The sequence below is a fragment of the Manihot esculenta genome, chromosome 4 (genome assembly GCF_001659605.2).
Source record: "Manihot esculenta cultivar AM560-2 chromosome 4, M.esculenta_v8, whole genome shotgun sequence".
Lineage (NCBI taxonomy): Eukaryota > Viridiplantae > Streptophyta > Magnoliopsida > Malpighiales > Euphorbiaceae > Manihot > Manihot esculenta.
In genome coordinates this window covers 30,175,260-30,186,708 of record NC_035164.2, presented here as the reverse complement: position 1 = coordinate 30,186,708, position 11,449 = coordinate 30,175,260, and the positions used below count along the sequence as shown (strand labels likewise).

The 11,449-nt window shown below is 30.0% G+C and overlaps 1 protein-coding gene across 3 annotated transcripts; it reads left to right on the top strand.

Annotated features, from left to right (window-relative positions):
- The first annotated feature begins 2,329 nt into the window (after positions 1 to 2,329).
- LOC122721204 (acetyl-coenzyme A synthetase, chloroplastic/glyoxysomal-like) lies at positions 2,330 to 10,288 on the top strand. 3 transcript variants are annotated; one of them, XM_043956333.1, is made up of 19 exons: positions 2,330 to 2,622; positions 2,828 to 3,099; positions 3,205 to 3,348; positions 3,460 to 3,615; positions 3,719 to 3,841; positions 3,922 to 4,090; positions 4,176 to 4,258; positions 4,529 to 4,630; positions 4,791 to 4,879; positions 4,988 to 5,078; positions 5,607 to 5,720; positions 6,253 to 6,329; positions 6,419 to 6,497; positions 6,696 to 6,764; positions 7,229 to 7,404; positions 7,575 to 7,631; positions 7,848 to 7,938; positions 8,078 to 8,176; positions 9,905 to 10,288. In XM_043956333.1, the coding sequence occupies exons 1-19, from the start codon at positions 2,595 to 2,597 to the stop codon at positions 10,088 to 10,090; spliced, it is 2,205 nt and encodes a 734-aa protein (XP_043812268.1). In that variant the 5' UTR covers positions 2,330 to 2,594; the 3' UTR covers positions 10,091 to 10,288. The 3 variants fall into 3 exon arrangements, with proteins under 3 accessions (XP_043812268.1, XP_043812270.1, XP_043812269.1); XM_043956335.1 differs by having other exon boundaries at positions 9,889 to 10,288; XM_043956334.1 differs by lacking the exon at positions 5,607 to 5,720.
- Positions 10,289 to 11,449: the final 1,161 nt, after the last annotated feature.

Sequence of the window (11,449 nt, the reverse complement as noted above, 5' to 3'; positions counted from 1 at the left end):
GGGAATGGTGACGTTTTTTCAATAAGTACTAAAGAATTTCAGAGTTTTTTTTTTTCAATTATTAATAAATCCTCAAAAGTTTTGAAAGCTTGAGATCTCATTAACATTTGATAAGAATAATCGAATAATAAAAATCATCATTATAAAAATAAATTCTTAAAACCGTTGTTTGGGATGCCATTTTTGTAATGAAAAAATTAAAATTTTTTTATTCATAAAATAATTTACTTATTTGAAATTAATTTAAATATAACAAAATTTAATTAAACTCTTTTTATTCAATAAATTAATAATAAATTTAAATTAATTTAATTATTCTATTCTTATTATTTTTAAACTAAATAAAGATATTTATTCTTATAAATAAGATTGATTGAAAAGTTATTATTAATGTTTTTATAATATTTAAGATCTGAATTTTACATTATTTTTTATCATTAAAAATTATAAATTAAGATTTTTTAAATTAATCAAATAATATAATAAATTTTTTAATATTAGTTATAAAATAATAGTTAATATTAAATTCAATTAATTTTTTAAAAAGCAATTAGTAATTAAAAAATAAGAAATAAATTTAAAATTGAAACAAACAAAAATAAAAAGTGAAAGAAAAAGATTAAAAATATATTTTCAAAAATTAATTAAGTAATTTTGATATAAATAATTTTAAATAAAATCATTTTTTTTAATTTTAATAATTTCAATATTTTTTGAAATTCTTGTTAAATTACTTAACTAAATATGACCCCAAATTAATGATACATAAATAAAAATTAACGACGGATTTCACTATCCCGAACCAAGGTCAGGCTCACGATGACAGCCCAAGACTTCTAAGTCTCCCGCGTGAGTCAGGTCCAGCCCGCTCAGCTTTAAGATCGGGTTCTATATAGATTTCTCAATCAGGCCGGTCCTGTCTTTTCCGGTCCAATGATCAGACCTCCTCTAAACTCAATCTTAATCTCCTCTCCCAGTCCAGTTCAGAAGAAGGAATGTGGCCACCCCATCCGCCTGGTGAGTCCCTAGCATGCGTGTCAGAGGAGAATTAAATGACCGTTATGCATGGGACAGAAATCTAATACTCTCGTACGTCTATATTAGTACGTTCGTATTAGTATGGCAGAATAGGTGACCCAATGAAATTTGCTAAATTTGCTAAATGAAGAAAATAATATTTTTTTCTTTAATAGGAAATAAATATGATGATGTGACTTAAACCTAACACTATTAAATTGGAATTGATGCTTTAATTGTTGAATTATGTCAAGATAAGCGAAGTGCATGTTTCTCAGCATCGTTTTATTTATTGCAATTTATTTAAAAAATCAATTGATATTTTAATTATTTTTATTGTTATATTTTTATATTTAATTTTTATAAAAATATAAATATTTAATATCCATACATGATTTACACACTTTGAATTTAAAAAAAAAATTAAATAATTATATTTTATAAAATATAATTATTCAATAGTTAAATTATATAGTTAATGTTATTATATAGAATTGCAAGAAAATGATAAAATGGAAAAAAAGTGTGCAAAGAAAAATGATAAAAATATTAATAATGAAAATAATCGCTACCTTAAATAATTTTCCAATAGGCTTCCATTATTCGGAACATAAATGCATATTAAATTTATTATATATATAAAAGCGTAAATATAAATTTTATTTTTATTTAAAATTTTTTAATTTTATTGATTAAGTATATTGATTTTCCATTAATTTAAATTGGTTGAAAAATTATTTTAACATTTAAAAATTCTATATAATTAAATTTTATATTAGCTAAAATAAAATTTTTAAAAAATAACTAAAATTTAAAAATAATAAAAAAATAGCAGTATATAATTTTAGCAATGGAAAATTCATGTTGATAATGTTGCCTTGCATTTATTATTAAAATAGCAAGAAAATTGAAAAATAAAATAAAAAGAGAATGAGTGTGCAAAGAAAAATAAAAAAAAATAATAATGAAAATAATCGATACCTAAAATAATTCTGATGTTGTTATGGCGTTTAAGTGAAGGAACTAATTTATCCTTATATATATTTAATAAATTATAATTATAAATTATTTTATTTTTATTTATAAATCTTTAATTTAATTGATTAATTGTATTAATGTTATATTTAAATTTAAATTAGTCGAAAAACTATTTAACGTATGAATTTTATATAACTAAATGTTATTATAATCTAAAAAAATTATAAAATTTATATATATATAATTGACATGTTTGAAAAAATTAATTGAAATTGTAAACAAATTACGCGGCGGACGAGCAATTAGATGGCAGCATTTAAAGCAAGCTGCTTTCAATGTGTTGGGATCATCAGTCATCAGTCCTCATCATCTTCTCAATAAACTCCATTTTCTTTCCTTCTCTCAGTTTTCCATGCTTCTACCACCATCTTTCTATCTTCTTCTTCTTCTTCTTATTTTTCCTCGAACACTATTTCTCTCTTTTTCTTTTTGAATTTTAATCCATATATTTAATAGCTAATTATTTGCGTCAATAAAATTAATTAATCAGTGATTACTGATTTCTAATCAAGTAGTCTAACCTTTGAAGAGAAGTGATTATGGAGGCAGCAACTGCATTATCAGCAGGTAAACTTTGCCTTTTCTCTATTTGTATTCTTTTTTGTTTTTTAAAAAAAGAGCTACTAGTTAAATTCTCAATTAGTTATCGCCGTTAACCAAGACATGTCGTCAGCTAATTAATTAAATTGAAGTGCATTGTAAGCAACTAACGGAAATTTAAAAAGGAATCCCCTTCCGGTCTCATATAGTTGTGATGTTGGAAATGTTGCAGCTCATGATGCTCTCGCTTTTCAATTATCTCCCGCCGTGGCGAGGCCTTCAGCCTCCTACTCTCGTATTTGTTGCCGCCGGCTTCCTGTTGGGATCGGGAAGGCGAATCAGATTCTCAAGAATGCTTCGAGGTCTACTCAGCCGTCCAGTACCGGGAAAATTACTGGTGTTAACGCTGTTGTTTTAGGAGAAGCTTTGGCTTCTGAAGACGACGAACTCGTCTTCCCCAACGATGACTTCTCTCGTCAGGCTCTCGTTCCCTCTCTTGAGAAGGTAACTTGCAGCTTTTCTGCGATTGTCAATTAATACTGGAACGTTTGATTTTACTAGGAATGGAAATCTTAACTTCCTTTTTCTTTTTTTTTCTGGTGAGATCAGTACTTGGAGATGTATAAATGGTCCGTTGAAGATCCAGCGGGATTTTGGTCCGGTATTGCTTCCCAGTTCTACTGGAAGCAGAAATGGGGACAACCAGTTTTCTCGGAGAATTTCGATTTCCGAAAGGGGAACATTAAGATTGAGGTCATTCTTTTGCTTTCATACGTCGTCTTCTTTAATATTGTCATAAAATGCTGCATTTTCAAAATTGTAATCGATGATACTAGTATTGACAGTAATAATGTAAATACGCAGTGGTTCAGAGGCGGTATCACCAACATTTGTTACAATTGTTTGGATAGAAATGTTGAATCTGGAAATGGTGACAAGATTGCCATTTACTGGGAACCCAATGACCCTGGCTCCCAAGACTCGCTAACTTACTCTCAGCTTCTCCAAAGTGTTTGCCAGGTTATTTTTGTTGTCCTCGTTATTATATTCTTACAAGGGCAAAAGAAAATATATCAATAATTAATTGCTGAACTGGGGATTAACGGTATTATCTTTTCTGTAGCTAGCCAATTATTTAAAAGATAAAGGTGTTAAAAAAGGTGATGCCGTTGTCATTTATTTACCCATGATCATGGAACTCCCTATCGCAATGCTTGCTTGTGCCCGCATTGGTGCTCTACACTCGGTATTAAAGCACAACTGCAAGCCTGATCTTCTTTGCATCTTTTGCTTAACAAATGCCTCTTACCCTTTTCGTTCGATCAGGTTGTTTTTGCAGGATTTTCTGCTGAATCTCTTGCTCAAAGAATTGTAGACAGTAAGCCAAAAATTGTGATTACATGCAATGCTGTCAATAGAGGTTCTAAAGTTATTACACTCATAGACATTGTTGATGCTGCTCTTATTGAATCTGCTAAAACTGGCATCTCAGTTGGTATGTAAATTAAATACAAGCTCTGTGGTTTATGCATGATCATTTCCTTCACCTTTCCACGTGGTTCATTTCTTATTTCAACCAGATCTATGTTTAACTTATGAAAACAAATCTGCTATGAAGAGGGAAAGCACTAAATGGCAGGAGGGCAGAGATGTATGGTGGCAGGTAAGGATGGAACATAACAGCTCATTTAACATATGTCATAAGGAAATAAAAGATTTTTCTTAATTGGATATTGGAAATACAATTATTTTCTTGCATTACTATCTCTATTTTATTTGCATAAAACAGGGAATGCTAATCATTTACTATAAGCTACATGTCTATGAATATTAATGGGTAATATTGCTAGAAAGACAGCTTGTACAGTTGATAATTATTGTGTAGCTAATACTTTTATGTTTTAAGTTTTTATGAATGACTAACATCTTTCAGGATGTTGTCCCTAAATATCCAACTACTTGTGAAGTAGAGTGGGTTGATGCAGAAGATCCACTTTTTCTACTGTATACTAGTGGGAGCACAGGGAAGCCAAAGGTGTCCACAATCCAATTTGAATTTCCTTTTCACTTTACTGGTTTTCAATCATAATTTTTTTTGCTTTCTCTATTTCTTCTTCTTTTTCCCTCTCTCTCTCTATTTTCTTTACTTATTGTTTTTATTTCTTTTCCCTCTTATTATTATTTTTTTCCTAAAGGGTGTTCTCCATACAACTGGAGGATATATGGTTTACACTGCCACAACATTTAAGTATGCATTTGATTATAAACCATCTGATATCTACTGGTATTGATGAAACTCCAACTTCTTGTTATTGTTTATGTTTCCTTGGATTTTTCAATTCAAAGCAGCTGAGAGTATCTTGAAATTATCAAGAAATTCGTTGTATATCAGGTGTACAGCTGACTGTGGCTGGATCACTGGGCATAGCTATGTGACTTATGGACCCTTGCTCAATGGAGCAACAGTTGTGATTTTTGAAGGGGTAACTTTTTTTCTTTTTTGAACTTTTAAACTATTTTGTCCATACGTGTACTGATGTAATGTCTAAAAACCCAGATGTATATTTTTTATAATTCAATGGTTTTTAGTTCTTGGCACTTCAAAATCCTTTTACAGAGAAAAGAAAATTATGATAAATGTAAAAGCAAAAAGTGTATCTGTCATCCAAAATAATTATGAAGTTCTTTGACTGGTTAGATTACTTATTTTACAAAACAAAAAAAGTTGGAAACCATGAAAAGCAGAATTGCCAGGGGTGGAAAGTGAGATGCTAATCCACAAAAGTATATAGTCTAAGCAAAAGTTTATGGTTTATCATGATACGACACTTACAACAAGTAATATTGTAGAGGCCATGTATCCTGACAAACTTTATTAGCAGTGTTTTTTACCAGCAACATTTCAAGTAGAGAATATCCATGCTATGTTTATGTTGATGTGAGTTCCCTTCAGTTCAACTCAACTTGCTTGTTTCTGCAAGTGTCCCCACTTAATAGCATTTTGCCTACAGGCTCTCAATTATCCTGATTATGGACGATGTTGGGATATTGTTGAGAAATTTAAAGTGACAATATTTCAGGCTGCCCCCACGTTGGTGCGGTCTCTCATTCGCGCTGGTGTTGAGGCAAGATATTTCTCTTTTCTTGCATGAAAAATTATGTAGGTGATACATTTTCATTAACTTATTTTAATCATGATAGGGTTAAAATAAAATTAACAGTGCCTTTGCCAAGCTATATGGAGTTGATTTCACATTTGGTATTTGCAAATTTTCATGATCTAGGTTCATAGTTTCCTTTAAGCTGAAGTCTCTCTGTAGCTTCTGTCGTGGATCTGTAACCTTTTTCGCCTTTATTTATTCTTGAAACTCCATTTGTCTTGTGCATTGATGATTTAAATTTTAAAGTAAAGTCAGACATCACTGGTGAAATAATCCTAGTTTGTAGACTTGTTATATTATGGAAGAGTTCTGCTTGTTTCTTTTAGTGATATGTTGCGGAGTTTACTTTATTTATGCTGCCTGTTTCCTCTTTAGGGGCTATGAAACTTGTATATCCATATCGTAATTTTTCCACATTTACTTGCTTATGTATCCATTCATGGAGGCACTTTTGCTCATGAATCGATTTTGATATCAACTATATCTGGTAATGCAGTATGTTACTCGGTATCCTCGTAAATCTTTACGAGTTCTTGCAAGTGCAGGCGAGCCCATTAATCCAAGCACTTGGAGGTTCTTAACTCTATCTTTCTTTTTTATTTGCTTGATCCAAAAACCCCATCTTTAGACCAGATAATGGTAACAAATTCTGTTTCTCACAGGTGGCTTTTCAATGTAGTTGGAGATTCCAGGTGCCCTATATCTGACACTTGGTGGCAAACTGAAACTGGGGGCTGCATGGTATTTTAATTTCATTTCTTTTTATTTGCTGTTCATTCACTCAGAACACTCTGCTACTGCAGTTTTGTTTTGTCTATGGCTACCAAAACAGATAACTTTATGTTACTTGTATTTGTCTTAATATTTCCTATATATGTATGTTTTCTTCACTTCCTTCTTAGTAAATATCTTAACAATATTTTTCTGCTGCTGTATCAGATTACTCCATTGCCCGGTGCCTGGCCACAAAAACCTGGTTCTGCAACTTTCCCTTTCTTTGGTATTCAGGTTTTCAATGGAATAAAAAAATTTTCATTTTTATGTTTTTGCCTTCTATATATAAAAAGTGAACTTATAAATGTGTATATACATATACTGATAAATGTATTAGTAATTCATTAAGCATTACAGTACCAATCACAATATACATATATATATACACACACAGACACACAGACATACTAAAAGGATAACCCATTTAAACACAGTTTTTTTTTCCTAATGGGTATTATACAAAAATCATTCCATTTGATATATGCATTTAAATTAAACCAAAAAATTTCAAGCAACCAAGAAGAATATCTGGAGAGAGCCCATTCTTGGAGGGGCAAATATATATATATATATATATTTTTTCTTTGGGGAAGGGGGGTGGGGTGTGGTGGCCCCTTCCCCAGCAACGCCCCTGGTTCTATCTTCTCTTCGTGTTCACTACTTGTGCTTCTTGATTCCTCCCTCTGGTGCAAGTGCAGCCTGTTATAGTAAATGAGAAGGGCGCTGAGATTGAAGGAGAGTGCAGTGGATATCTCTGTGTGAAAAGCTCATGGCCTGGGGCATTCCGAACTCTTTATGGTGATCATGAAAGATATGAAACCACATACTTCAAGCCATTTCCCGGCTATTATTTCAGTGGCGATGGCTGCAGAAGGCATGTTATTTCTATAATTTGATAACAGTTTTTTTTTTTTTTCTCTGGCTACCCAATATGTTAAAATATATCTTGATGCCGTTTCTTGTCTGGACTTCAAACTTTGTTCCCTTCGTCTGCCCAGGACACTAGGTCAACCAAAAGACTGATGGTTGACATCTATGTTGCAGGGACAAGGATGGATACTATTGGCTTACTGGAAGAGTTGATGATGTCATCAATGTTAGGTATGTGCCGCTGTTTCTGTTATCATCCCGTATATATCTGGACAAATCCCAAGTAATCGGGTTAGATACACTACACTAAAGAATCCCAGTTGCTAGCCTCTTTTGCTCCAATTCTCTAGACGAAATTGACAATGATTGTTACAGATGTGCAGTTTTCTCATCTTTCTGTGAGGTTCTCATTAATCATGATAATTTTCTCATTCATTGTTTGTGCAGCGGTCGTCGTATTGGCACAGAAGAAGTGGAATCTGCTCTTGTTTCTCATCCCCAATGTGCAGAAGCCGCCGTAGTTGGCATTGAGCATGAGGTAACATTGTGCAAGTGTTTGTGCAAGTGAGAGATAGAGAGAGTAATAAGAGCACCGGTCGGACTAGAGGCATTGATTATAATAGCTACTGCTTAATGCATGTAAATTGGCTCTAATGTTGATATTTTCTTGCTGTTAGGTTAAGGGACAGGGTGTTTATGCGTTTGTCACCCTTGTGGAGGGTGTTTCTTACAGTGAAGAACTCAGGAAAAGTCTTATCCTCACAGTGCGAAACAAGGTCCATATTCAATCCTTCATTTCTCAAGGATGATTATACGGAAAAATTTACATGAGACCGGATTTAGATGGACTCATACATTCCATTCTCATTTTATACTAATAATTTACAATAACTCTGTTTATGCAAGTTTCGTTAGTCTGAATGCATTGTAAGTGATCTTGCATTCAATATATCCAAATAACTAATTAAGCTTAAAAACTACCCCACTTACTCCCTCCACCAGAGGCGGATACACTGCGGGGGCAATGGCGCACTTTTCTCACTGCCTCCAGCATTTTTCTTTGTAATTTATATATATATTTATTTTGAATCGATTATACATAATTTATATTATTTTTCCCACTGAAAAGTTTGCCCCATTATTACTCTTAAAATTTTTATTACTAGTCTATTTAATTTTTATGGTTGCCCTCATTTAAAATAAAATTTTTTCTCCACCAATGCTTTTAAAATTACTATTGCAACTCTTTATTTAACATCTTGCATGAATTTATAAAAATTAAATTAAATTTTTTTCTTGTTAATTAATCATGTTAAATGAAAGATAAATAGATGTAATTTCTATTATTACTTAAAAATTAACATTTTGTCCTTATAGTTTATTAATAACTCAATTATTATATTGGACTTAATAAATTAATAGTTATTTTAGTCCATTATTTATATATAATAATACAATATAGCCTATTTTGTCAATATATTTAAACGCGTAAGATGAGTAAGTCAATTTTCTCCTCTATAATTAAATGAGTTAATCACTAAACAATTTTTTTATCTGTTTCAAATTTTTGTAATTGCATTTTATTTTAATTTAATTACTAATTAAATTTTAAATTTTATGTATTATTTTAAATATACCCATCGTTACTTTATTATTAATGTTTAATAGAATTATCATGTCATTTACCATATTAGTAAATTTTAGGATATAATGGATAAAAATTTAAAAAGTTAGAGTGTAATTATAAATTTTTTTAAAGGTAAAAAATTTTTTGTTTAAAATTAAAATTTATAACAATTAAAAAAATTTATATTATTATTATATTTATTTTAATTTTATTAATAATTTGTGTATATCAATTAATTCAATTTCTAATTAACTCATCTCCTAAATTATTTTAGAAACATAATTTAAAATATGGTTGAAAATGTTTTATAGAAAAAAGCTATTTAAAAAAAAGATTATAAAGATAGAATTTAATTGATCATGAAATTGGTATATAGTGTGATGGCAACTTAACTATATTTTTTTAATTTTTAATTATATTATTAATCATGTATTTTTTTCAAACTATAATAATATTTAAAGTAGATTTCAGAAAAAATAGTTTAAAAAGGAGATTAATTAGAAATTGAATTAATACAAAATATTATATTTAAATTATGGATAAAACTAAAAAAAATATATTATAATAACAATATAAATTTTAATTTTAAATAAAATAATAAAAAGCCTTTAATTTAAAAAAAAATTATAACTATATTAAACTTTTTAAATTTTTATAAATTATACTCTAAAATTTAGAGATATGGTGTCAAATGAAGTGACAACAAAAATAATGGTGAAATATATTTATGATAATATATGAAATTTAGAGTTAGTGATTAACTCTAATCAAATTATGGAGCTGTCCTTTCTACCCAAACCCCCCCCCCCCCCCAAACATCCCCTTTATTTCTCGCTCTACTAATGAAGTCTGAAATATCAGTTGCCGTTCATTTCAGATAGGAGCATTTGCAGCACCTGACAAAATCCACTGGGCTCCTGATCTTCCAAAGACAAGGAGTGGAAAGATAATGAGGAGGATTCTGAGAAAGATAGCTTCCAGGCAGCTACATGAGCTTGGAGACACCAGCACCCTGGCGGACCCAAATGTGGTTGAGCAGCTTATAGCACTTGCTGATCGCTGAAGCTACCAACTTGTATTGCAGGATGCAACTCAGTTCTACTGCTAGGTTCTAATCCCGTCTCATCTCCTTCAATAAGTTTTGAATATGAATAACGGATATGGCTTAAATTTGTAGTTTAAAAACTCCCTGGATTTAACTGAAATTTAGGTCTCAAAATTCAAAACATATAAATTTGGAGTCTATTAAATATGGTTATATGTGATTTTTATATGATATTTCTTTTATCTGTATTTATATATCAATGTAAATATATTAATGTTTTTTAATATATAAAATAATATAATTTTTATTGCTAAAAGATTTAATTTAGAGTAATTTCATGTTTATGGCTTTATTAATCTTGCTGGTTTTTTTCTTCATTTAATTCATTAAAGCAAATACAAGAAATACTTCAATCGAGTTCAGCTGCTACTCTCCAGGTAACTTTCCTCATCCCTCAAACCGGAAGTTTTAGTGGCTTTCATTAAATAGAGAAGGAATACCAATCTTTGGTTTAAAATTAAGTATTTTTAACTCGCTAAATTAAAATTAAATTTATTCGTATTGTAATTTAAAATTTTAGGAATTAAATCTCTTTGTAATTTAAAATCACTAGTTGGATCAATTTAAGCATCATAATTTTAGTTAATAATGGATAGTTGACAATGAATTATATTTGAATAGATTAATAAGTTGAGGTTGCAATCGAAAAAATCAATACTATAGTTTTTAATAATATTTAAATTTATTTTTTTAAAATCCATTTTCATAATGTGCATAACATTCAAATGAGTGCATCAAATATAAGCTTCACCATCTTATATGATAATAAGTTGAAAGGATCCTCAGGCAATATGGGACCAAACTATCAATTAGCATATGCATGTTTGTGGAAAAATTTATGAAAGATATAGTTGTCAAGTAAAATTAAAATTTTTTGAATTTATTTTTAGGAAGACTTTCTTGCAACTTGTTGATTTATAGAGGGCTATCGGATAAGTCATTTGAATGTATTTTCTGTGGGGCAAATGAATTATTATTTCATTTATTTTTTGAATGTTTTTATATGGTTGTTATTTGGCTTAATTCTTCTTTTCGCCACAATCTTCTCTTTAACTTTCTCAATTTATGGAGGATTGTTGGCTTACTCTTCAGAAGCAATTAAGCAATCACATTGAAAGAAACCAGCTTTTAATTTTGAGTGTTTTTATGCATTTCCTAAAGCATGGACATTGGTGGTTTGGCTAATCTCTCCTAAAGCATTTCCTTCTCATTTATTAAAAGAAAGACTAATGGTTTAGCTCATTTCCTTAGAAAGAAATTCTTAAGTAATCTTAATTTCAAATGTAATATTGCTTTCCAAAACAACTTGGTAATAGG